The sequence below is a fragment of the Panthera onca genome, chromosome A1, assembly GCF_046562875.1.
Source record: "Panthera onca isolate mPanOnc1 chromosome A1, mPanOnc1 haplotype 2, whole genome shotgun sequence".
Classification (NCBI taxonomy): domain Eukaryota; kingdom Metazoa; phylum Chordata; class Mammalia; order Carnivora; family Felidae; genus Panthera; species Panthera onca.
This window is the reverse complement of record NC_138339.1, coordinates 102,931,845-102,959,692: the sequence shown is the minus strand read 5'-3', so window position 1 is coordinate 102,959,692 and position 27,848 is coordinate 102,931,845. Positions and strand designations below refer to the sequence as shown.

Below are 27,848 nucleotides of genomic sequence, written 5' to 3'. Positions count from 1 at the left end.
GCAAATGGCAAGATTTCATTCTTTTTTGTTGTTGTTGTTGTTGTATCTTTTTTAATTTTAAAGATTTCATTCTTTTTGATTGCTGCGTAATACTCCATTGTGTGTATGTAGGTGTATATATATCACATCTTCTGTATCCATTCATCCATCAATGGACATTTGGGTTCTTTCCATACTTTTCCTATTGTTGATAGTGCTGCTATAAACATTGGGAGTGCCTGTGTCCCTTTGTAACAGCACATCTTTATCCCTGGATAAATACCTAGTAGTGCAATTGCTGGGTCGTAGGGTAGTTCTATTTTTAGTTTTTTGAGGAACCTCCATACTGTTTTCCAGAGTGGCTGTACCAGCTTTCATTCCTACCAACAATGCAAAAGAGATCCTCTTTTTCCTCACCCTCGCCAACATCTGTTATTGCTTGAGTTGTTAATGTTAGCCATTCTGACAGGTGTGAGGTGGTATATCTCATTGTCGTTTTGATTTGTATTTCCCTGATGATGACAGATGTGGAGGGAGCATTTTTTTCAGGTGTCGGTTGGCCATCCGGATGTCTTTGGAGAAGTGTCTATTCATGTCTTTTGCCCATTTCTTCACTGGATTATTTGCTTTTTGGGTGTTGAGTTTGATAAGTTCTTTGTAGATTTTGGATACTAACCTGTTATCTGATATATCATTGCAAATATCTTCTTTCATTCTGTCAGTTGCCTTTTAGTTTTGCTGATTGTTTCCTTCACTGTGCAGAAGATTTTTATTTTGATGAGGTCCCAATAGTTCATTTTTGCTTTTGTTTCTGTTGCCTCCAGAGACGTATTGAGTAAGAAGTTGCTGTGGCCAAGATCAAAGAGGTTTTTGCCTGCTTTCTCCTCGAGGATTTTGATGACTTCCTGTCTTACATTGAGGTTTTTCATCCACTTTGAGTTTATTTTTGTGTATGGTGTAAGAAAGTGGCCCAGGTCCATTCTTCTGCATGTCACTGTCCAGTTTTCCCAGCACTACTTTCTGAAGAGACTGTCTTTATTCCATTGGATAGTCTTTCCTGCTTTGTCAAAGATTAGTTGCCCATATGTTTGTGGGTCCATTTCTGGGTTCTCTGTTCTATTCCATTGATTTGAGTGTCTGTTCTTGTGACAGTACCATACTGTCTTGATGATTACAGCTTTGTAGTATAGCTTGAAGTCTGGGATTGTGATGCCTTCTGCTTCGGTTTTCTTTTTCAAGATTGTTTTAGATATTTGGGGTCTTTTCTGGTTCCATACAAATTTTAGGATTATTTGTTCTAGCTCTGTGAAGAATGCTGGTGTTATTTTGATAGAGATTGCATTGAATATGTAGATTGCTTTAGGTTGTATTGACATTTTAACAATATTTGTTCTTCCTATCCAGGAGAATGGAATCTTTTCCATTTTCTTGTGTCTTCTTCAATTTCTTTTATAAGCTTTCTATAGTTTTCAGTGTATAGATTTTTCACCTCTTTGGTTAGATTTATTCCTAGGTATTTTATGGTTTTTGGTGCAACTGTAAATGGGATCGATTGCTTGATTTATTTTTCTGTTGCTTCATTGTTGGTGTACAGGAATGCAACCGATTTCTGTGCATTGATTTTATATTCTGCAACTTTGCTGAATTTATGAATCAGTTCTAGCAGTTTTTTGGTGGAATCTTTTGGGTTTTCCATATAGAGTATCATGTGACTTTTATTTTTTAAATGGAGGCTCTGTAGGTAGAGGAAGAAAATGTGATATAGGCAGTATTTGCTTTCCACATTAACTTGAAATCGAAAAAGAAGAGAGATTTAAAAACATATTATACTTTTAATGGCTTTTCTACCAAGCAACTGAAACGTTTCCCCCCTGTAAGTTATATTACATTTATCACCGTGTACCTTTGAACTGGATAGTCTTCTGCAATTTCTCAGTGGAAGGATAGAGGTCTAGAGGTCACACAGCTTTTCAGAATTCGGTATAAAACCTCTTGACTCTCTCTCAGAGACCCTTTCTGTAGGGCAGCCTGCTGACCTACAATATGTAATTTGGTTTTGGTGCAATGAGAACCAGTCTCTCTTTGTTTAGGCAAGACCTGGAGGGTAATGAAATTTTGTCTGAAGTTTTTGCAGACTCTTACTTCTGTTTTGTAGAATCTCATTTCCTTTTTTAAAAGAGTTTTTTATTTTTTGTTTATTTTATTTCTACTTTTTTAAGTTTATTTTGAGAGAGGGGAGGAGAGAGAGAGAGAGAGAGACAGAACACAAGTGGGGGAGGGGCAGAGAGAGAGGGAAAGAGAGAGAAGCCTAAGCAGGCTCTTGCCACCAGCGCTGACTCCGATGTGGGGCTCGAATTCATGAACCGTGACCTGAGCCAAAATCAAGAGTTGGATGCCTTACCAGCTGAGCCACCCAGCGCCCTATTTTTTATTTTTTAAATAGGCTTTATGCCCAGCACAGAGCCCAACATGAGGCTTGAACTCACAATCCTGAGATCAAGACCTGAGCTGAGATCAAGAGTCAGGTACTCAACTGATTAAGCCACCCAGGCGCCCTGCATCTCATTTCCTGTTACTCAAAATTTCTGTTTGTGCCTTCTGTGGTAGTGATGGCAGGCAGTGTTATAGTCAGTTACACATCCTTCTTAGCCTTCTTGCTGCTTTCTTGGTCTTGATTTAAGTCTTGAGTCACCATGGACCTCCTCACCCTGTGGGAGAGACCTCTTGGCTTGTCCACATTGCAGGAAGCCCACCTCATGGGTGACTGGGTGGACTGTAGCCTCTCAGTGGAGTTCTTGGGACTTGTCCTGTGTTCTGATGCACATGAGAGTCACTCTAATGTCTCCCCTGATTTGGTGCATGTGTTGTGCCCCCAACACAAGCCTATACCCTGAGTGTGCTCAGTATACGTTATGTTCACACCTCTTACTTATGTCCTTTTAATGTCTTCTTAATAGAGAAAGCAGCAGAATTTTCTTCCTTGGGGTCTACATCATTTGTCCAGCATGGTTCAGCGTGAGATCCTTGTTGTACCACAGACAAATGCTTTGGGACAGGGAAGGCCGTTAGAGCTGTTTGGCCCTGGGGTTCCTGTGCTTTGTGAGAAGAAGGAGCAGACGCAGTGGCAGGGCTCTTTTTGATGGACATTCACCCTGTTCTGCAAGTAAGCGAATGGCTTAGAATTAAACGATGAGAAGAGGACATTCTGCAACGGTGGTGACTTCTCTAATCTAGGTTCTTTTATTTAATTTTTCTTTTATCAGAATTTGCTTTAGAGATGCTAAGTTTAATGTCTATGAGATACTTGTGACTAGCGTGGCCTGTTTCTTTTTTTTTTTTTTTTTTACATTTATTTATTTTGAGAGAGAAAGAGAGCACGTGAGCAGGGGAGGAGCAGAGAGGGAGAGAGAGAGAAAATCACAAGATGGCTCCACACTGTTGGCACAGAACCCAACATGGGGCTCAAACCCACAAACCATGAGATCATGACCTGAGCTGAAACCAAGAGTGGGACACTTAACCGACTGACCTACCCAGGCACCCCTAGCCTGTTTCTTATTGATAAAATTTGAGAATTTTGATTCTTATATACTTAATAATTCCAGCTCTTTTTTAAAAAATTTTATAATAGCTTTATTAAGATCTAATTCACATACCATACAATTCACCCATTTAATATGTACAGTTCAGTGGTTTTTAGGATATTCCCTGAGTTGAGGCAATTCTAGTACATTTTCATCACTCCAGGAGGAAATGCCATATCCATTAACAGTCACTGCTTATTTCAATCCAGTCTCTCCAGCCCCTCGCAAGCACTCATCTGACTCTCTGATTTGCCTATTATTCATTTCATGTGAAAGGGATCATATAATAAGTGGTTTCTTTCATTTAGCAAAATGGTTTCAATGTTTACCCATGTCTTTTGGTTTTTCATTACTCTCTGGGATGGTATAGCATTCTGTTCATGGACTGTCTCCCATTTCTGCAATAGGGGAATGGTTTACTGAAGGGCAGCAACAACAAAGAACTTTTTTTTTAAAGTATTTTCTGGTTTTTTTGTTTTGTTTTTGATGTTTATTCATGTTTGAGAGGCAGAGACAGAGCGTGGGTGGGGGAGTGGCAGAGAGCGAGGGAGACAGAATCTGAAGCAGACTCCAGGCTCTGACTGGTCAGCCCAGAGCCTGATGGGGTCTCGAACTCATGACCTGAGCTGAAGTTTATTCATGTTTGAGAGGCAGAGACAGAGCACAAGGTGGGCGGGGTGGGGGGGGGTGGGAAACAGAGAGAGAGGGAGACACAGGGTCTGAAGCAGGCTCCAGGTTCTGACCTGTCAGCATAGAGCCCTATGTGGGGCTCGAACTCATGAACTGTGAGATCATGACCTGAGCTCAAGTCAGACGCTCAACCGACTGAGCCACCCGGGTGCACCAACAGCAAAGTACTTCTAAGCAAAGACCGTCCCAAGGCTTCAGATGTGCTTCAGTTGTAGTTACTTTAGATGCTTTTTGATCTCTGCGATAGTTATCCGTTGCTGCAGAACAGAGTACCCCAAAACTTGGTAGTTGAAAGCACCATTTTTTACCTCACAGTTGCTATGGGGCACAACTCTGAGCACAGCTGAGCCGGATCCCCTAGCTCTGGGTCTCATGTGGCTGCAGTCCTCTTCAGTCTCCATTAGTAAGGGTCTGCCCCGGCTTGCTCACGTGGTTGTTGGCATGATTTAGTTCTCTGCAGGTCTCACTCATTTTCTTGTAAGTTGTTGGCCAGAAGCATGTCTAGGTTCCTTCCCAAGTGGGCATCCGTATAGAGTAAGTTACCACATGTCAGCTAGATGCATTAGGGTGAACAGGCAGGTGGGCAAGAGAGGGAGCCAGCAAGGTGGAAGACAGAGTCTCTCATAACTTGATCACAGGAGTGACACTTGCTATAATCTATGTATTAGAAGCATGCTACCAGATTATATAGGACGCGGATACCAAGAGTCAGGGATCGGTGGAGGCCATTATCAGTTCGTGTAAGAGAAGTGGATTGTTGGTTTCCTTGGCTTTGGAAATGCTTTGGAAAAAACCGCATCTGAAGTGCCCTTAGGAATATGGCAGAATTCCCTAGCATAGATGCACTAGTAATTTGTTAGCGATTCACTTGTGAAACTTTTCTACCAAACTGATAGGTCTTTTCTCCCCCTGAGATGGCATGATGGCATTCAGCTTCATTTCCCTCATTTTTATCTTACTACCTTTTGACAAACAGATTCTTCTTTCCTTGTTTACCAGCTACCCTGCCTCCCATCCTTGGTCTCTGAATATTTGCTGACAGTTGCTATTGCTTTCTTTTGCTTTCAGTTTGTTTTCATGGAACCCTGCTATGCCTGTTTAGTTCTTCAGGGCTTTGAAATTTGTCCCTTTTTAGATTTTTACTTCACTGTGACTCTTCTCTACTTCCTTGACTTTTATTTTTTGGTACTGAAATAGTTTGAACTGTATCTGCTGTTCGTGTACAGAGAACAGGCTGATAAGGTGAAATCGTGTCCTTTACTCCTGATAGAACCTTAAAAAAAAGCCCATAAAATATTTCAAAAATGCAGAAAGAACAGAGAATAGTTTAGTAACAGAATGGAACACTCATGTACCCTCCATACGGATTTATGAAGTGTTAAGATCATTTGTTTTTTTCCCTCAGATTTTTTAAGAACTTACTTATTGACAGTTGGTGTATTGGTTCAAAGTGCTGTGTCGATGGATGTGTTGGTTATTTGCTATCTTCGTTTTCTTGAACACTGTCACAATGAATGTTTCCGGTGCTTCTTTCCTTGTTCAAGAACTTTTCTAGCCATAGATACTTCGAAAATAAACTTCTGATTGATAAGCAAACACAATGCGTGATAAATACTTGTAATATGTTGGCAGTGTGATTTTGCAGCCATTTTTAATAACATACATGAAATAGGGAAAAATACTTTTTGTGACTGCCATTTAGATGGAAAAATGTTAACTCGTGCTGTCTTGCATCTTTGGATTGATACTAGTGTAGCATTTTCATTTCAAAGTGGGTATTTGTATGACTGTAAGAAAACTGCTAGAATGGATATTGGAATTAGTAGCAAAAACTGCTTTCATATGGTAATTTAAGAAAATAGCCATTACATACTTTTAAAAATTTTCTCTGATATTATTTATGCCGACTTAGACATAATCAGCCAAACCCATATTTATTATTCTTTGTGTCTTATTAATCTGTAAGCAAGAGTTGTTTTTAAAGCTTTATTATTGAAAATTTTAAATACCCATAAAAGTAGGGAAAATAATACTGCGAATACTCAGGTACACATCACCCAGGTTGTACACAATTGACTTTCTTTTGAGCAAGATTTTCAACTTTGATGCTAACATTAGTTTTATATTTAGAACGTACCATATTCAGTGTTACACAAAATATTAACACTCACTTGGAGAATTATTTCAGTATTCCAGTGAGGTAAGTGGTAGTTGTTGAGAAGACATTATTAGTTTCAACACAGTTTTGCTAATCTTTGGGTGGCTTGTGGAGGTTCTCCTCTCAATTAAGTCTATCAGGCTAATGGTATAAATGGCCAGTCTTCTCTCTCACAGGGAGACTGTCCATAAATTTTGTAAAAAATGTGATCTAAGCCCTTCAAAATGCTTTGATAGAAGTAGTTAAGAAACTATTCCAAACATTCGGAGGACCATTTTTAAAAAGAACTATAGGGACCAGCTAGTAATATCTCCTGGTACTGCAACGTTTATGGAACTGTAGATCCAGAGACTATAATTAACTGTTTGAGCCTTACCTCAGGGGTTTCTTGTCTGCTTGGATTGCAGATAGCGGTGGTCATGGGCTCCTGTACGGCAGGTGGTGCTTATGTGCCTGCAATGGCTGATGAAAACATCATTGTACGCAAGCAGGGCACCATTTTCTTGGGAGGACCCCCGTTGGTAAGAACATAGTTTTGATTGATTGATTGATTGATTGATTGATTGAAGTAAAATATACATAATATGAATTTTACCATTCTAACCATTTTTAAAGACACAGTTTTGTGGCGTTAAGTGTATTCACTTTGTTGTGCAACCATCACCCCCATCCACCTCCAGCAGTATCTCATCTGCTCTAACTGAAAATCTGTACCCATTAAACACTAACTCCCCATTCTCCCCAACCTCCACTGTCCCTGCCTACTCCAATTCTGCTTTTTCTATGAGTTTTACTGCTGTAGGTACCTTGTACAAGTACAGTCATACAGTATGTATCCTTTTGTGATTGGCATATTTTACTTAGGATAAGGTCCTCAAGATTCGCTATGTTGTTGCATATGTCAGAACTTCCTTTTTAAGGCTGAGTAATAGTCCATTGCATGTATATACCATTTTGTTTATTCAGTCATCCATCAGTGGACTTTTGGGTTGCTTCCACTTGAGGGTGTTGTGAATAGTGCTACTGTGAACATGAGTATACAAATATATTTGAGTTTCATGCTTTCATTTCTTTTGGGTATATGCTCAGAAGTGGAATTGCCGGAGCATGTGATAATTTTGTGTTTAATTTTTTGAGAAATCATTTCTTTTTATTGCTGAATAATATTTCATTGTATGGATAGGCTGCATTTTGTTTATCCATTTATCAGCGATAGTCATGTGGGTTGTTTCCAGTTTTTGCGTATTATGAATAATGCTGCCGTGCACATTCACATCCAGCTTCTTTTAAGTTTATTTACTTATTTTGAGAAAGAGAGAGAGCGAGTGCGAGCACATACACACATATGAGCAGAGGAGGGGCAGAGAGGGACAGAGAGAATCCTGAGCAGGCTGTGTGCTGTCAGCATGGAGCCCGACACAGGGCTCCAGCCCACGAACTGTGAGATTATGACCTGAGCTGAAATCAAGAGTCAGACACTTAACTGACTGAGCCACACGGGCGCCCCCACATCCAGGTTTTTGTATGGATATGTTTCCTTTTATAGTGGTTATATACCTGTGAGTACAGTTGCTAGGTCACATGGTAACTCTGAGGTTAACATTTTGAGGAAATACCAACCTGTCCAGAGCATATTTTATATGCCTGGCAACAGTGTGTAAGGGTTCTGATTTTTACATTTCCTTGCCAACAGTTGTTATTGTGTATGTGTTTGATGATAGCCATCCTAGTGGATGGTACCTCATTGAGGTTTTGATTTGCATTTCTCTAATGGTTAATGATATTGAACATCATTCATGTACTTGCTGGTCATTTGTGTATCTTCTTTGGAGAAATGTCTATTCAGATCCTTTGCCCATTCTTTTATTATTTTTTTTTAAGTTTATTTTGAGAGAGAGAACATGCACGTGGGGGAAGGGCAGAGAGAGAATCCAAGCAGGCTCTGCCCTGTCAGCTCAGAGTCCAAAGTGGGGCTTGAACTCATGAACCGTGAGATCATGACCTGAGCTGAAATCAACATTTGGACGCTTAACCAGCTGAGCGACCCAGGCGCCCCAAGATCCTTTGCCCATTTGTAAAATTGGGTTGTCTTTATTGAGTTGTAAGAATTCTTGATATGTTCGGTATACAAGTCTCTTTTCAGATATGTGATTTGCACATATTTTCTCTCTATGGATTGTCTTCACTTTCTTAATGGTATCTTCCTTTGAAGCATGCACAGTTTTAAGTTTGATCAAGTCCACTTTATGTATTGCTTTTCTCTTTTTGCTTGTGCTCTTGGTGTCATATATGTGACGGCTTTGCCTATATTGCAAGATCATGGAGATTTAATACTTCAGTTTCTTCTCAGTTTTATAGTGTTAGCTCTTTTAGGTTTGTAATCCATTTTGAGTTCACGTGGGTAGGATTTAAAGAAGGAGTCTGACATTGTTTTGTATGTGGATACACAATTGGCACAGGATCATTTGTTGAATGGCTGATGAAGTAAACTTACTTCTTCTTTTTTTTTTTTTTTTTTTTTGAGTCAATTCAGTCAACATGAATTTCTTGAGCACACTTTTTTTTAGAGAGAGAGTGGGGAAGGGGCAGAGAGATCTAGGGAGAGAGAGAGAATCCCATACAGGCTCCATATTGTCAGCGTGGAGCCTGACAAGAGGCTCAAACTCACAAACCGTGATATCATGACCTGAGCCCAAATCAGGAGTCAGAGATATAACTGACCGAGCCACCAGGTGCCTTATTTATTTTTTCTTTTACATAAGTTGCAGTACTGTTTGAGTCAGGGTCAACAACAAGCCGATAAATTGTTAGGTGAAAAAAAATAGCAAGGTGCTTGCACATATGTCCACTTTTTTGTAAAATGGGGAAATTATACATTTATGCATATATATAATGCATGTATATGCATATAATGTGTATGCATATAGAAACTCTAGAAAAGATACAGTAAACATGGTTTAAATGCAGAGGAGATGGAATGGGGTGGGAGAGACACTTTTGACTTTTTTTTTTCTGCACATAAACATTTTGAGATCTTTAGCTCTCTGAGCCTTGTGAAAATACTACTTTTCAAAAAGGTTAAGTTTTTATAAAAAGGAACAATGTAGAATAGCTATGAGAGGTGCTCTAAATTTCTAATACTAGCAATCTTTATGAATCACTTGTAGGGCCACCTATATAATTTGCAGACCTCAGTGCAAAATGAAGATACAGGACCCCTTGTTCAAAAAGGAAGAAAAAAATACTGTTAAAGGTACTAAAATATAAAACATTTTCCTTCTGTCGTACCTTTATCTGTCACGGTGTTTTTTATTTGCTATTTAAGGACATGTTCTCTCCAACATGGAATACACCCTTTCCCTGGCACTCGTGCTTCCAGTGGGCCCACCATTCAACTCCTGATGGACATATGACCTCCAAGGGTATACAGCCTCTGCTCTAGGATGTGCTTGGTATCCAAATGGGCAGAGGCAAAAGGCTGTCCCCTAGCTCCCACCTCCACTGAGTCATCTGCTAGAGAATACACCTCAGCACTGCCAGCCCAGGATCGTGCCGGTGCTGCTGTGCTCCACCCTGAGATGCCAGGGGGTGCATGCCTGACCCCTGATCCTCCCTGTGCCCATACCAGGCCCCCACTGGGGGCAGGTGTAACAGTTGCCATGCAGGGGCAGGGAAGAGCAGATAGGGCAGAGCCCAGTGCCCAGGGATCAGTTGGCAGAGAAGCAGGGAGCCAAGAACCCTTTCTACCAAGGTGAGGGGAGGCAGACCAGGCAAGAGTTCTGAACCCCAGCACATAAGCCCCATCACTGTTCATTTACAGAACACAAATTCAAAGATAAAATTAGAAAATCTGGGGCACCTGGGTGGCTCAGTTAGTTAAACGTCTGAATCTTGACTTCAGGTGATGTCATGATCTCACGGTCATGGGACCTACTTAAGATTCTTCCTCTTCCCTCTCCTGCTCATGTGCATATTCTCTCTCTCTCTCTCTCTCTCTCTCTTTCTCTCTCTCAAAAATAAATAAATAAAATTAGAATTTCAGTAGGTAACTACTGAGCATTAAGCCCTAAAGCACAGGGCCCTTCGGCGAGGGGGCTCCTGCACACCATTAACGGTCACTTGCCTGTGATGCAGGACTGAGGAGTGGATTACGTAATCCTAGACTCTTCCCCATTCCTTCTTTGATCAGCTCCATTCCAGTGTTGTTCAGTAATGCTGTCTTCACTCTGCTGTGCTTGTGTCACAGTCTGGTCCCAGACTTCAGAGGGATAAAGGGAGGGTAGGTGAAGACACAGGTGATTACTACATCTTAGAAAAATGTCCCATTATTTAAATGAAATCTAAGAATGTTATTAGGTAAGAGGAAGAATGTCAAGGATATTCTAGAACTGTGATATCCATATAATGGAATATTATTCAGCCATAAAAAGGAGTAAGTTCTGACACATGCTACAACATAAACCATGAAAGCATTATGTCAGACACAAAAGGAAAAGCATTGTGTAATTCTGCTTCTATGAAATATTTAGAATAAGCAAATATGTAGAGACAGAAAATAGATTAGTCGTTGCCAGAGACCAAGAGGAGGGTAGAATGGGGAGTGTCTGTAATGACTATGGGCTTTCATTAGGGAGTGATGAAACTTCTAGAATTAGGTGGTGTTGATGGTTCCACGTTCTTGTGAATACACTAAAAAACACTGAATTTTATTCTTCAGGTGAGATTTTTGTGGTATGTGAATTCTATCTCAGAGAGTAAGTTTATTGCTTTAAAATTCTGTCAAAAAAATCATCTTTGGTTTTGGAATAGTAACACAAATTTATTATTATTTTTTTTAATTTTTTTATTTTATTTATTTTTTTAAATTTTTTTTAATGTTTATTTATTTTTGAGACAGAGAGAGACACAGCATGAACGGGGGAGGGGCAGAGAGAGAGGGAGACACAGAATCGGATGCAAGCTCCAGGCTCTGAGCCATCAGCCCAGAGCCCGACGCGGGGCTCGAACTCACAGACCGCGAGATCGTGACCTGAGCTGAAGTCGGACGCTTAACCGACTGAGCCACCCAGGCACCCCAACACAAATTTATTTTAAAAACTATGTTGAGGGGCGCCTGGGTGGCTCAGTCGGTTAAGCGTCCGACTTCGGCTCAGGTCATGATCTCACGGTCTGTGGGTTCGAGCCCCGCGTCGGGCTCTGGGCTGACAGCTCAGAGCCTGGAGCCTGTTTCTGATTCTGTGTCTCCCTCTCTCTCTGCCCTCCCCCATTCATGCTCTGTCTCTCTCTGTCTCAAAAATAAATAAACATTAAAAAAAATTAAAAAAAAAAAATAAACATTAAAAAAAAATAAAAAAAAAAACTATGTTGAAAACAGCTTATGCTTGCTTTGATGTGAAAAACGTGTATTTTCCAAATGGTTGTAATCATTTTTAATAAATTTTATTGAGGATCAGGTAAGCCTGAAGAGCTTCCATTTTATATGTAATAAAAGTCTGAAGGCATTATTCAAAAGGCTTTCTGTTATCAATTATTCTTTAATATTTTTCTGGTTATATATGATACCTGTCGTTGGGTAATGAGAGGAGAGAATTCATTCAAAATTTACCTTTGTCTAGTGAAGGGTATACACTTTCAGTAGTTCGTATTGTTTTTCCTTAAAGAATGAGTAAAGATGGGACTGACACCTTTTTGGGACTGTAGGCAGCATGAGAATAATGGAAGAACACTAGCTGTTTTCAAGAGAAAGCTTTTTCTAATGTGCAGTTGCAGTGTCCTCCAGTCGGTGGGTTCAGATTTACCCTGTGCCTCAGCCAGGAGCAATGAGGCAGCCAAAGTCAGCAGTTCTCTTAGACAACTCGACTCTGTTCTGTAGTGTCCCCCTGAAAGACATGGTTACAGGTTTAAAAAAAAAAAACAAAAAACAGCAGCAGCCTCATCCGCTTCAGGGTTCTAAATTTTGACACTTGTTTTATTGAAAATTGAAAAAGATTTTGTGCATAATGTGGGGTTGCGTTGCTATAGCTTTTAGTCACTTAAAGTGGCTGGAAAAATGCATAATAATAAGACCAATTTTTGAAGGATCTTTTTGTTCTTCGGTCTTCTGAACTTAATGTTTAGTAGATTGAGCTGTTTTTGATTTTTATCATCTTTGCACCTGTCACAGTATCTGACATGTTGTGGGTGGGTGTTCAGTAAATATTAACCAATGACGAATCCTTATTTTATCAGTTGATATTAGTCAGAACCCTGGAAATAAGTAAATAGAGCATAATGGTTGTTTATTCCTTTTTTGCAACTTTAAATATCCAGACACCTCTTATAATTAGTTATTGTCTGGGCTGAATGCTATTTTACAATGAATATTTTGGGAAGAAGAGAACCAAGAATTTAGTCCTGTGGGTGGAATAATTGGAGGTGAAAATTTTAGTTACTTTTCCCTGTGCAATAATATTTTATTTAAGACAGAGCTTTTTTTTTTTTTTAATGTTTATTTATTTATTTTGAGAGAGAGATAGTGTGGGAGCATGAGCAGGGTGAGGCAGAGGGAGAGGGAGAGGAAGAGAGAGAATCCCATGCTATCTTTGCAGATCCTGACACAGGGCCCGATCCCACAAACTGTGAGATCATGACCTGAGCCAATACCAAGAGTCAGATGCTTAACTGGCTAAGCCAAGACAGAGCTTCTGAGGTAGGGAGTAAGTCCTTGCTACATTGCAGTTTAGATAAATATTCGTTATTCTAATAAAAACATGTTTCTATTTGAAGAAAAAGAAATCAGTCAACCCAAACAGGTAGGAATCAATAAGCAATTCCTAAGGGATCAGGTTGGCGTTTAGCACTAAATAATTTTTTTTTTTTTTTCTGTTAGAATTTCTCAGGCTGTAATTAAGTCATTCGTAATTTATTAATTGAGTTTCTTTCTTTTTGGTCATATTCTGCTGAATCTTAGATATGGTTAATCTTAGAGACTTTTTTTTTTGCCATCTTAAAGGTATTGTACCTTTAAGAGTTTGTGATAATTACTGGAATTTTTCAGGATAGCCAAAAATGGCATTAATTCATTAAATTTATTGAGCATTCAAAGACAAATACATCACAGTTCCTGTTATCAAGGAACTCACAGTATGGAGGAGACAATAGAGACATGTGCAGATTATTGACATACGATCTGATAGGTGCCCTGTTGGAGGTGTATGTGGAGTATTCTTGGACCACAGATGAACAAGCATTGTTCTTTTAATTGCTGTGGAGACTCCTTAATGTTGAAGAGGCCTGGGCAGGTCAGGAGAATCCACATAGAGCAGCTGGGGTCTAAAGAATGAAGGGGGATTCCTCAGGTACGTGACAGAGAGCAGGGAGCCCAGGTAGTGGGAACAGCATATGCACAGACACAAATGCTTTGACATGCATAGGTTAGGAGAAGGAGAGTGGGCTTTCTCAGGCCAGAAATACCTCGATTCAACTCAGGTTCTTTCACTTGCTCAGGGGCTGTGAGGAAATTCTCTGGTGACTCTGGGTTCAGATTTTTCATCTGTAGACTAGAGACCATTTTATGCAGGTTTGCTAGGTGGGTGGAATAAGAAAACAGAATCTTAGCTCTGTGGAAGAAAGAGTGTTAGCCATAGTCAGGTTAGAAGACTTGCATGGTAGGTAAGCATTCGTATTTCTCCAATGGGCAAAACTCACCCCTGACTTTTATTGCTGCTGTAGGTTAAAGCCGCGACTGGAGAAGAGGTCTCAGCTGAGGATCTTGGAGGTGCCGATCTGCACTGCAGGTGAAACAGAGGCCGTTGTTTCTTTCCAGGATTCACTGTTGCCTGTTTGTCCGTTTAAGAGAAAGTTTAATTATTTTTTCTAAGAGTTAAACTTGCCAGGTCTGACCACAGTCCATTGGTTCTTGAGCTGCTGTTTTAGGGTTCAGTTCTTTGAACTGTAGAGCTGCATTTCTAAGCTAGAACATCAGCTTTTCCGTTGTAGCCTAGAAAGACTGGAGAGACAGGTTTCTCATTTCTTTAACAAACATCCATCAAGCACTGGTTATGTGCCAGACACTGTTACAGGTATTCAAGATAATAAGGTAGACATTGTCTTTGACCTCAGAGAGCTTATTAACATCTTAGGGAGGTGGGTGATAAGTAATTGCCAAAAAATGATATAAATGTGTACATGTGATAAGGTCCACAAAGAAGTATAGGAAGGGCATATAGGAGGTGGATCTAACCCAGTGCCGTGCAGGCATTAAGACTTTGTGAAATTAATATTTGTTAAGTGGAGCACAATGTGCTGGATGGTGAGCTGTGATTCAACAACAGACCACGAGAGAAATTGAAATGGACAAGTGTATTACTCACAGAACCTGGAAGAAGTACACGGCATGCCTCGAGGGACCACGCTGGGAGCTGTTGGCAGAGCGCAGACAGAGGCAGAACCTGAGCACATGTTTTTCTTAGGGTCCATGTTGGAGCACTTTGGGGTTCCCAGTCTAGCGCTAGTTTAGTCCATTCAAACCCAAAGATGGGAGTTTTGTTCAGTTCCATATGGGTCTTCTTTAAGGAGCACATAAGGCATGCAGGAAGGAGCTGGGAGGCAGGGAGACTGTTGATCACGAAGGTCGCTGGGGGAGTCATATCAGGACTTACACGTGCTTGTGCTCTGTGGCTGCTGTCCAGAGCATGTGCTCGCATGAGCGTGCTGGAGTGAGTTTAAGGTTCCTGCAGGCCACTCAGTCAAACGAAGTAGATGCTGAGGCAGCCATCTACCATGAGGTAGCTTAGCTAAACTCTCAACAGCAGTAAGTGCATAACAGCTGGTTCTCTGGGGGGGGGGGGGGGGGGGTGCAAAAGCCCTACTTTGTGGCACCTGCCAATGCCCCTGATGTAAATTATCCCACCGAGGCTGATTGCAAGGTCCTGAGAGGACACCACTGAGTGTGGAATCAGGAAGAGGTGCACGCATTTGGCTCTTGTGAGTCAGTCGTGAGCTGGCTCCATCATGTCACTGGTCTAGTCATTTCGGGTTACAGTTCAGGGCTAAGAAGACTGTCTACCTCCTAGAATTTTGTGAGGATTGAGATGATACATATAAATTGCTTGAAATAGTACCTTAAGTAAGTACCTATAAATGGTAACTGCTACTATTTTTGTTGTTGTATATCATAACCTGTCATTAAAGAATTTGGACTTTTTTTTAAAGAGAACTTTAAGGAGTTTTAAGGAGAGATATGCTATTATGAAATATTTCATCAGAAAAACTCCCCCTGGCTGTAAAACAGAGAACATTTAGGGATTTGGCATGAGTCTACCTGAGGGACCAATTTGGGGGGTTTTATCAGCAGTATAGGTGAGAGATGCTGGTGGCTATGGTGGTCATGCACGTAGGGGGAGTGACCAGGTTCAAGCTTCCTTGAGACAGAACTGAGGGACTTGCTGATAGATGTCATATAAGGGGTGTAGGAAAGTGGGGTAACATAGGTGATAACTTGACATGGTTTCATTCCTGAGACAGGGAAGATGGGAGGAGGAGATCTGAGGATGGGGAAGGGGGATCGGGTATTCCTCTTGGACCGGGTAAGTTAGAGGCGCTTGAGACATCCAAGTAGGGATGCTGGCTGAGCAGGCAGTTAATTGATAAGAGTCTGCTCCCCAGATCAGCGCTGGAGATCTTTAATTGGGAGTTGTCAACATAGAAGTAGAATTTAAACCCATGGGACTAGTTGAGCTAGCTCACCCCAAGATGGGGGTAAAGAAGAGGGCCCAGGACCGTACCCTAAAGAAGCCAGGTATAAATTGCAGGTAGACCTCATCATCAAGCTCCCTGGCTTGGCAGGTGCATGAACCCCTCTTTGTGCTGCCAGACCTCAAATCCAGAGAGGCAGGAGGCTATGGGAGCAGTCTAGTAGGTAGGAGAAAGAAGACAGGTACAGCATTTCTACTTTCCTGTCAATAGTACCACTGCACCTTAAGAAAAGTTGGGGAAAGGAGCTACGTTTGCCTCAGTTTTTCCTTCATTCCCTTCTCACTGAGAGCTTACTGTGGTTAGATTGATGGCACTCAGTGTTGTGAGTAACACAGAAAAATTTCAGGCCTGGTCTCCCCTCAGGATTAATAATTTCATTACGTAGATAAGAGAAACCAAAGAGCTAAAAAGCAATTACAAAATGAATATGCTAGCTTGCTTCCAGCTTTCCAACTAGAGGCAATAGGAGGAGTGGTTAAGGGAGCGGTGTTGTGCTTAGGACACCTAAGTTGTGTGTTCTGCATGTGTGGAACAGAGCACTCGTTTCTTTATGGTGAGCACATGCGTGTAAGCGGACTTGCTGTGGTCCTCTCTGATCGATAGCGTGGGCCGTTGCAGGCAGACGTTGGTGTGGGAGGAGGAGGGAGGGAGGCCGTGGCAGGCAGCCGGGAGGGAGGAGCACGCCAGTGGAACAGGTGGGTGGAATACAAGGTGGACTGCCACTGTTTGTGGTTGCTTAACGGGAGAAGGAGATGAAGATATCATTGGACGAGTAGTAGTGTAAAAATTTTTTTGATTTAAAAAAAGTTATCTGGGGCGCCTGGGTGGCGCAGTCGGTTAAGCGTCCGACTTCAGCCAGGTCACGATCTCGCGGTCCGTGAGTTCGAGCCCCGCGTCAGGCTCTGGGCTGATGGCTCGGAGCCTGGAGCCTGTTTCCGATTCTGTGTCTCCCTCTCTCTCTGTCCCTCCCCCGTTCATGCTCTGTCTCTCTCTGTCCCAAAAATAAATAAAAAAGGTTGAAAAAAAAAAAAAAAAAAAAAGTTATCTGGTGCCCATAAACACTGTAGGCAGTATGCCAAGTTGGGCTGTAGGTTCCAGAATTCATCTTCTGTTTGCCTTACTTACTTACTTACTGCCTTACTTACTACTGTTGTGACTGGGCCAACTACGTACTTCCCTGAGCCTCATGTCTTCATGTGTAAAATGAAGATAATAATAGTTCCCACCTCCTAGCAGTGCCTTATGCCTGCTAAGCACCCTATTGCTACTAGCTATTATTATTAATAATAACCTGTTTAAAATCATGAGACAATGATTAAGCGGTGATGGCTTGGTTTTTGTTTTTTTTAATAGTGTAATAGATTGCTTTGGGTTTTCTCTGTCTTTGTAAATACATATATTTTAAAAAATTTCTAATGTTTATTTGTTTTTGAGAGAGAAACAGAGCATAAGTGGGGGAAGGGGCAGAGAGAGAGGAAACACAGAATCCGAAGCAGGCACAGAGCCCGATGCAGGGCTCGAACCCACAAACCATGAGATCATGACCTGAGCCAAAGTCAGATGCTTAACCGACTGAGCCACCCAGGTTCCTCTTTGTAAATCCATATTTAAACCTCTTTGATTAGTGATCCTGAGGAGTTAATTTGACATAAAGACTTTCATTATATAGTGTCTCATCAAAGGTTTCCCTTTCCTGCTGTTTTCATAAGTACTAGGCAGTTTTGAAAAGAAAGCATTTTACTGATTTGGAAGTAGTTCCTTCTGCTGCTCTTTGCTTACTGAATTATTACAGTGTAGCTAGAAGTCAGCAGTTATAGCTGGCATTATGTATGAAGCATTTAAAAGATATGGTTAGTTGTAAAATGTCATATTAAGTTAAAAAAACTGAAAGGTCTAGTATTTGCAGAGTGTGTGGGGCTGTAGCCAGGACTAAACACGGTCTCTATTCTCATTTAGAAACACCCAGTCCAGAGGTAGAGAGTGCCCTGAAACCACCATGAGAACCCATTTCTAAGAAATATCTATCAAGGGTTTGGCATTTTTCCCTAGACAGGACATCACAATCATCACAATTTAGATTGCAGCAGATTAGTCGTTACTCATAAAATGAAGAAAAATTTTATTTTTCAGGTACATATTTTTGTCTGTGTTTATCATCATTTTAGTTAGTTAAAACATTTTTTTTTTTAAGTTTATGTATTTATTTTGAAAGAGAGAGAGCAGGGGAGGGGCGCAGAGAGAGGGAGAGAGAATACCAAGCAGGCTCTGCATTGCCAGGGTAGAGTAGGGTAGAGGTGAGATTGTGACCTGAGCCAAAATCAAGAGTTGGACACTTAACCAACTGAGCTACCCAGGCACCCCTTATTTATTTATTTTTAAAAAGATTTTATTTTTAAGTAATCTCCATTCAACGTGAGGCTTGAACTTCATAACCCCAGATCAAGAGTCACATGCTCCACTGACTGAGCAAGCTAGGTGCCCCTACAGTTATTTTTAATATTATATTACAGAGTCATAGTATATCTACCTGTGAGATAACAAGCCATCTAATCAGAATAAAACTAATAGAGCAAGCCCATGCATCATTCACACCGAACTTGAAATTGAATGGGAACCTCAGTGGCCCTTATCACACTTCTATTATCAATACCCAGTTTTACCATTGATCCAAGGGACAGGGTCTTCAAGCCTTGGTATGTTACCTATAGCAGCTTACTCTTAGGGTGTAACTTTGTAAGGTGCTCCTCAGCTGTCTCTCTGAAATGAGAGACCATAGTTGGCATCTTTGTTAGGAGCTTAGTTAGTTAGTGACACTTTGTTGTTATGGACTACATTATGCCATCTGTGGTTGTTGAACTTTAATCATATACAGCTTTGTTTGAGGTGCATGGGAGGAGCATTAAATAGAAGTCCTCATCAGCAAGGCTCTCTGGTCTAGTAGAAGAAGGTCAAGATTAAGAAATAGAAGGTGTGGATTCTTACACAGCTACTGCTGGTCCTGGGGCAAGGTACTTAATTTAAGTATACCTCAGTTTTTCCTGTTTGTGAAATAAGGATAATACCGTTCTGCCACGGCCATTGTGAGAATCAAATTAGATGACATGTATTGAAGTATTTTGGAAGTGAAATGATGCTATCCTTAAGTGAGAGAAGATATTTGGGGTTTAAGATACTTCTTTTCCTTTTCCCTGTTCTGATTATTTTAGTGTGCTTTACTCTGTAGAAAGTCTGGAGTATCCGACTACTATGCTTTGGATGATACTCATGCCCTTCACATAACTAGGAAGATTGTGAGGAATCTAAATTATCAGAAGAAATTGGATGTGAGTTGGTTATGTTCTTCTGTTTTTTATTTTATTGAAAAGCATTTTGACTTATGTTACCCTGAATAATGTCTTTTAACAGGTTGATATGGTTGTTTCTGCAGGTTTCCATTGAGCCTTCTGAAGATCCTTTGTTTCCTGCTGATGAATTGTATGGAATAGTTGGCACTAACCTTAAGAGGAACTTTGATGTCCGAGAGGTGTGTGGAGTGGAACTGTGAGCTATAAACCATGCTGTCAATCTCATTATATCCATTTGTAAGGCTGCAATCTGTTTAGATAGGTTGGTGCCTTAGAGCCTACTGTAGATCTCAGTAGGGAGTGACATATAAGGGAATGATCTCTTACTAGAAGAGAGAGGGGGATTACAATCCTCTTAATGGTTGGGAAGTTTTCATTGCACAATGATGAAACTTGCTTTGTTCAAAAATAGGACTCATTATTCCTGTGGAACTTAGGAATGATGTAGGTAACTTCATAATTTTCAGCTGTTTCTTTTTAGTGTTCTGATTTTGGGAAGTGGATGCAATGTCAGTAAGTTGTTGAAAGGAAAAAAACGTACCGTTTTAAATCAATATGACATTAGCAGAGATTAGACTTGATTACAGTTGAAGCTGTTGCTATGGTTACAGATTGTCGACATGGTCTTCTTTGGTCTAGATTGACAATTTTTAGTGCTTGCATATAGCATGTAGTCTTTTATTTTGTTTGCTATCTGACAGAATATTTTTTAAATTAGGGAATTATCTTTTTTTTCAAATTAGGAAATTATCTTACTATCAGATTCTGTGCCTTAGTTTTGCCCTTGACTATATCCATTTAGCAGTTGATGAACATTTGGGCTCTCTCCATATCTTATCTATTGTTGATAATATTGCTGTCAACATCGGGGTGCCTGTGCCCCTCAAATCAGTATTTTTGTATCCTTTGGATAAATACCTAGTAGTACAATTGCTTGGTCATAGGGTGGTTTTACTTTTAATTTTTTTGAGGAACCTCCATGCTGTTCTCCAGAGTGCCTGCACCAGTTTGCATTCCCACCAGTGGTGTAAGAGGGCTCCCCTTATCTTTTTGTTTTTCTTTAAACCGGATGAGAAAAGTGAGGTTCAGAGGACTTGAGGTAGCCAGGCTGTGACTCTGGTTTCTCAGCTGTAGAGCCAGGAATCAGGGCTGGGTCTTCCTCTCAGCACTATTTGCTTAGGTTCATCGCATCCTCACAACCTTGTCCCACCTTTGCAGAGGTGAGAACTGAGACTCCCTCCAGGACATGCAAGTCCTATTGATCCCTTAGGTTGGAGGCTAAGTCTCCTGACTCTGAGCCTATCCCATGCTTTGTGGTTGAATCCCTGACCCTCAGCTGATACTTTTGAGCAGCTCCTGGAGCTCTGAGTCCAGCGTGCAGCCCTCACAGTCTCTCTGCTTCTCTGCTTTGCAACATGGTGCTGTTGCTCTGACCACGCAGTGTAAAACCAGGGCCCAGAATGACTTCAGGGTATCAACCATGCATCTAAAGTGAAATTCTAGTGAGAAGACTTGCTGTGTAGGGTGAAATTCTGTGAAAGTAACAACTTAAGCATGAATTTGTTTTCCTTATGACTAACGTTAATGCAAAAAATTCTTTTGTAGTATAATATCTCAGGGACACTGTTATTTTTCTTCTTAGGTCATTGCTAGAATCGTGGATGGAAGCAGATTCAATGAGTTCAAAGCCTTATATGGAGACACATTAGTTACAGGTATAAAGGCAAAGAATTGAAAATATGAACATTTTCTTTTTTCTTTTTTTTAAGATTTTATTAAAATTGTTTTAATGTTAATTTTTTTTTGAGAGAAATGGACAGAGTAGTGAGTGGGGGAGGCACAGAGAGAGAGGGAGACATAGAATCTGAAGCAGCTCCAGGCTCTGAGCTGTCAGCTCATAGCCCAGTATTGGGCTCGAACTCCCGAACCGAACTATGAGATCATGACCTGAGCCAAAGTCAGATGCTAAACTGACTGACCCACCCAGGCATCCCCTTAAAGATTTTATTTTTAAGCACTCTCTACACCCATCATGGGGCTTGAACTCACTATCCCGAGATCAAGAGTCACATGCTGTACTGAGTCAGCCAGGTGCCCCTGAACTTTTTCTATTACTTTGAAAATAAGTGATGTTTTATCTCCAGGTATTGATGCACTTGGTGTGAGCTTTGTTATTTAGAGCAGGACAAGTATGTGGGTCTGTATTCAAAAGGAGTTATTTTGTGAAGATGACTTGGAGCTGAGCAGCTTCATAGATCCAGAGGGTTTAGTATGATGATGGCTGGATGCTGTGGTGCAGGACCTTGTCTGTGACTTGGTGGAATTCACCGTGTAAAGACCTGTTACTGCAGTAAAATTAGTGGGAGCATTTGTAGTTCTTTTTGTTTGGATAATTTGGGGTTTTTTTTTTAATTAAAATTTTTTTTAACATTTATTCATTTTTGAGAGTGAGAGAGACAGAGTGTGAGTCGGGGAGGGGCAGAGAGAGTGGGAGACACAGAATCCGAAGCAGGCTCCAGGCTCTGAACTGTCTGCACAGAGCCTGATGTGGGGCTCGAACTCACAGACCTCAAGATCATGACCTGAGCTGAAGTCGGACACTTAACCAACTGAGTCACCCAGGTTTCCCTTGTTTGGATAATTTGTAATTATTTTGAAAATTTCAGCACTGTTTCCTTGGTTCTTTAGTCTCTAATTCAACTGGGAGGTTTTATATAATGTCCTTCCTAGAAGGACCTTCTCATAGCCTCTGTGTGGGTCTAACGTCGAATCATGTAAACACTAGACCGAGAATACAGGACAGAAAACCACGTCTGAAAAAACAAATAAGTCTATTTATAAAAGTTCATTCATTCATCTAAAGTGTTAAGTTTGCAGGCTTTGGAAGAAAAGTGTTTGAAACATAGATGCTAGACCCATAATAATCTATCTTGGACGAATGGCAAAACGAATTCTCTGAATTTTATTTGGTCTTATGAAAGCTAGAAAATGTAGTAAGTAATCTGAAGGCAACATATCAGAGCAAAAAAAAAAAATAACTCTAAAAAATCCAAATTGCAAATCTACGTGAAGGCTTAAGGATAAATCACAACACTTTCTCCTGGTGTGATTTATGAGCAATAAAAGCGTTCATACTGGGAGTGGAATTTATGTTTTTGTATTGAGGTGTTTAAGTGATTAAGAGACTTTTGTTTGATATATAGACAGGATTTGTGGCCAAATAGTTCCGGATGTAACGCTCACTGTGCAGCAGTTTGAAACAAGTCAGAGCTGTTTCTGCTTCTTTTCCAAAGATGGATGGGCTGTCCTTGTCATCTGTTTTTACCAGTTTGCCCCTTACTTGCTCAATGACCTGTGGTACCTTTGTCCCCTAGAATACTGAGGAATTCCTCTGTCTTGAATTCAGATAAGATTGGAGAAAGGGAAAGGGAAGTGAGAAGGAGAAGAGGGGAATGAATGGAGGTTGGTGACAGGAGGAAGTATTGGGGGGAGGAAGAACAGATTTTTCTGAGGATCAGGTATCTCTGGCAGCTCTTAAGAGTTTCCTCCTGCCTCTGCACCTGCCTAGGTATGCCCTAGTAGTTTCTTGGACATTTTGCTTTCCTGTTTGGCCCGAAGGAAGCTGGTGAAGGCACTTCCTCCGTGTCCCTGATATAGTGGGGCACGTGCCCTACTTAGTAGGTCCTGTGCCTGGAGATCCCAAGCCAGGCTCAGGATGGGTTGAAAGTCTAAATAGCTCACACAGGGCAGTATACCTTAGGGGCAGCACCACACTGCCAAGAGATGTGCAAGTTCCCAGCTGGTTTTGTGGGGGTGGGGCACAAAAGTGGAAGTAGATTGCTAGACCTTTGGAGAAGGTCACCCCTTTGCACTGTCTCTGTAAGTGGCATTGCCATTTAAGAAATGCAGCATAGGCTTTTGGCTGGGATCTTAGGACTGAAAGATCAAGAAAACCAAGACACTGCCAGAGTAAAGAACAAAAACAAATTTTTAAAAATTCAGTGTTCTGGCATATCAGCAGGTTGACACTCTCTCTTATCCATTAATTTTCCTTCAACAATTTTTCAAGCACCTGCTTTGTGTCACACACCACTTTGTGTCGCACACCACACACCGAGCGTCTCAGCTGGCAGCCGGTGTATCTTGAGCTTGAAGACAGAGCGGGGTCCCCAGGCGCTTTGGGAGTGTGCTTTGTCAACAAGCACTGTTTGTTGACTCTTGGGTTCCAAGTGTTTGATACCTATTTAGAGTCCTCATTAGGCTTGTTGAAATTCACTCTTGGGAAGATCTCTGTAGTTTTTCAGGTTTACAAAGCCTCCTGAAATCCCCTCAGGTGTCTCCCTCACATACTAATCGTTTTCTCCCTTTTTCTTCTCCCTTTGTGTCTGTGTGTATGGAGAGTGGGTGTTTGCAGCGGTAGTGGGACTGGTGGTGAGGAATAAAGGAAGCTTTTAGAGAAAATGAAAGTGTGGTGGTTCATTGTGTGACCACCGGCCTCGACTGTGCTCCCGCTTTTGAAAGCAAGTTGGCCTGGGTGTTACACGTAAGCCAATTTAACAATAAATTATATTAAAAAAAAAAAAGAAAGAAAGAAAGCAAGTTGGCCTTTGCTGAGTTTATACCCTTTACCTCAAGGGCCTGTCATTGCCACAGGCACTTTCAGGCAAGCCAGTCACCTGAGAATGACAGATAGCTCTGAACATGGGCCTTTAAAGGGCTCTCCACCTGTGATTTGTTCCATTTCAGAATGTCCTCTGTCTGGTACTTAGTAGGCACTCGGACATGTGTTACACAAATGAATGGGCAACACCCTACCCCATCCATCATCGAACCAAACCAACCAGTCAGACAAAGTGATAACTTTACAGGTAACACACTCCTTTCAAGGAAGCAAAGAACCCAGATTCTCCAGTACTTTAGAAAGAAGAAATTGTGACATGAGCTGTTCTGTACCCTAGACAGAATCCCCACATTTTAAACTTTGATTTGAAATTAAAGAATGTGTAACTATGTCTGTTAGCTGTGAATTAAAAATCCTGTGGAATAAATAAATCTTTTTTCAATTTTCTTTTGAGGATTTGCTAGAATATTTGGATACCCTATAGGTATCATTGGAAATAACGGAGTTCTCTTTTCTGAATCTGCAAAAAAGGCAAGTACTGTTAAACATGTTTCAGGATTTTCTGTTTTAATTTAAACTTTGAAGGTCAAGTAATGAATGAAAGTTTATTGCATGAAAACTTTAAAATATTTAACCAGATGCCTTAGTAGGCAGAACACTGTATGTGCATGTGAGCGTGTGTGTGTGTATCTTAGTGTTTGAAACCGTTTATATGGGGGTTTACATTAACATGTTTTATCTAGAGCATTATTTAAACAATGAAATGTTTCAGGGAAGTTTTGATACGACGCTTGAACTGTAAGTGCTGTGGATGACATGTATGTATCCTCAGGCTGTAGGAATACTTGTTTTAAAAGTGCTTATATTGCTTTAATTTTTACTAAAAGTTTTTTTCTTAATGTTTATTCATTTTGAGAGAGAGAGAAAGAGCTTAAGCGGGGGAGCGGCAGAGAGAGAGAGAGAGAGAGATTGATTCCCAAGCAGGCCCTTCACTCCCAGCACAGAGCCCATCCTGGGGCCCCATCTCACAAACCATGAGATCATGACCTGAGCTGAAATCAAGAGTTGGGCAGTTAACTGACTGAGCCACCCAGGTGCCCCTCTGTTTTCTTTTAAAGTGGAAAACTAAGGAATTATAGTGAGGCTCAGGAATTCCCACTGACAAGCATTTCTAGTTTTTTGAGTTTCACTTGCTGTTTAGAATGTTAGTGATTTGACTTCATCCCTACAGCTGTGAGCCAGTGATCACACACATGACTGCAAACAAATGTAGTACAAACCATAGTCGATGTCCCATTGGCCGTGGGTCCACACGGGAGTATTGTTGTTAGTGTTACTGTAAGGTCAAACTAGCCAAGCACAGGGTACACTTTCCTACCGCTGACCCAGGTATGGTGTTTGTAGGATGCATGATGGCTACAGATTTGTTCACCCCCCTTTAAAAAGATTACCTCATTTGCTTATAGGGGGCTCACTTCATCCAGTTATGCTGCCAAAGGAATATTCCTCTGCTGTTCCTTCAAAACATTACCGGTAAGAAAATAGCTTAATCAGTTTTGTTGCATTATTCCAGAGATTAACTGTCCAGTAGGACTCAGATATTGGGCAGTGTAGACATAGAGCACTTCCATTATAGCAAAAAGTTCAACTGGATACTCTTTTGTAGAGTCTCTTCAAGGGTTAACACTTCATGAATCTAAAATGAGATGTTTATCCCTATTTGGATAAAGCAGTTTCTCAGTTACATGTATCACAGTCAGAGGGCCTCCCTTTACTCCTACACGCGCATACCTACGCCCCTTCCTCCCCCGCCCCGGCAGGGCTCTGTTCTCTCCCAGAAATACTGATCTCACTACCAGAGAGTGTTGTCTGACCCATCATCTCTTTCCTAGCACTTTGTTTTCCATAAAGGATTTCAAGCACATGCTATGCTCCTTCCTTTTCCTCATCTTTTATTGTGTGGTTAATTCTACCTGAAGTGACATACTAGAAAAGGTGTATGTACATCCTGAACAATAGTCTGAGGATTTGAGTTTGGACTCCAAAGAATGGTAAGATCAGTATTCCCTCTCTGGATTTCATGTTTCATAGACGATCTTAATAGGGTGGATGAAATGATTTTTAAGGTCTTCTGTGGTTGTAGAGTCCTTTTTCCTACAATTCTCTGTTATTTATCTTGTTTGTGGAACAGTGCCTAACCTATAGGGGGCACTTAGATATGGTGGTTAGCTGAAAGCTCCCCACTCCTCCTGTCTTCAAAATGATCCCTGGCTGTCTCGAGCTCAAAGGAAGGAGGGTTCTTAGTCATTAGAATCAGGTGAGCCTTCACAAGAAAAAGGAGTTTGGCTCCTGCTAGTCATCAGGGCATTAAACAGTCCTGGTGCAAAAACATCTTGATCTGGTGCTTCCCTTAAGTTTATGATAGTTGATTAGATGGATTTTGAGAGGCGTTATGTCCCAACAGCAGCCTGAGAGAGCACTTTGTGGCAAACCTTGTGAAAGGGCAGATAAAAAGAATTCTGAAGCTTCAGGGGACCTTGTTTCTAATAATTTGATGGTTTATTAACCACCAGTAAGTTAAACCTTGTTCCTGGAAGTTACACCTACATTTCTGTTCTTTGGTTTTTTGGTTGGGTTGGGCGCAGAGTGCAGAGGTTGTGTTTGATTTTGCAATCTTGCATTTGACAGTCCTGTGTGACATCCATGGAGATACACATACAAAAGGCAGTTGAATAAACCTATTTTCATTATTATTAAATATTTTTTTAACATTTATTTATTTTTGAGAGACAGAGTGTGAGTGGGGAGGGGCAGAGAAAGAGGGAGACACAGAATCTGAAGCAAGCTCCAGGCTCTGAGCTGTCAGCACAGAGCCCGGTGTGGGGTCCAAACCCGTGGACCACGAGATCATGACCTGAGCTGAAGTCTGATGCTTAACCGACTGAGCCACTCAGGCGTCTTAGCAGTTCAAAAAATCTTGAACACAGAGGACGTGTGTTGGCTGCATATAAAAATATAGGCATCCTCAGAATATGTAGATGTTATTTAAGACTGTGGGAAGAGATGAGAACACCCCCGAAAGAAGACAAGAGGGCTCAGGGACAGTCTTTGAGGAACTCTGATTTTTTTCCAAAGAGATGAGAGGAGAGGAGGGAAGGGAACATGATTATGTTGTTTTTTATGCTGGGAAGGATTAGGAGAAAGACAATTGAGGTGGCACAATCTTTTTTTTTTTTTTAATGTTTATGGTATTTATTTTGAGAGAGAGAAAAATAGTGAACAGGGGAGGGGCAGAGAGAAAGGGAGACAGAGAATCCCAGGCAGGCTCTGTGCTATCACCTAAGAGCCTGATGTGGGGCTTAAACTCATGAACTGTGAGATCGTTACCTGAGCCAAAACCAAGAGTCAAACACTTAACTGACTGAGCCACCCATGCACCCCGTGGAATCCTATTTTTGAAGGCAAAATCATCTCCAGGGAATAGAAAAGCGGTGGGGTGCTGGGTGAGGGATGAGAGCTTGAAGGTAGCTGATATTTGAGCTAGCTACTGTGGAATATTTCAGGAAATCAAGACAAGGCAGGAAGAGGTGCTCTGAGCTATTGAGAGGGCCCTGTTCACAGGGGTCCCAGGGAAGCACAGTGTGCCTGGCAAGATTGAGAGCTGTCCTGTCGGTACCGCTGTGTCTGCAGCTTGGACAGCTGTCCCATAAAAACTGAATGGAATCAGATGACTTGAT

The 27,848-nt window shown here is 41.1% G+C and overlaps 1 protein-coding gene across 2 annotated transcripts in view; it reads left to right on the top strand.

Annotated features, from left to right (window-relative positions):
* The window catches only part of MCCC2 (methylcrotonyl-CoA carboxylase subunit 2), a 73,189-nt gene that overhangs the window by 33,208 nt on the left and 12,133 nt on the right, over window positions 1–27,848 (top strand). For both annotated transcript variants that reach the window (XM_078449143.2, XM_060635586.3), the window contains 7 exons: window positions 6,819–6,932; window positions 14,122–14,186; window positions 19,370–19,469; window positions 19,574–19,669; window positions 21,133–21,205; window positions 24,566–24,642; window positions 25,578–25,644. In XM_078449143.2, the coding sequence (XP_078305269.1) occupies window positions 6,819–6,932; window positions 14,122–14,186; window positions 19,370–19,469; window positions 19,574–19,669; window positions 21,133–21,205; window positions 24,566–24,642; window positions 25,578–25,644 (592 nt within the window). The remainder of the gene's footprint in view (window positions 1–6,818; window positions 6,933–14,121; window positions 14,187–19,369; window positions 19,470–19,573; window positions 19,670–21,132; window positions 21,206–24,565; window positions 24,643–25,577; window positions 25,645–27,848) is intronic.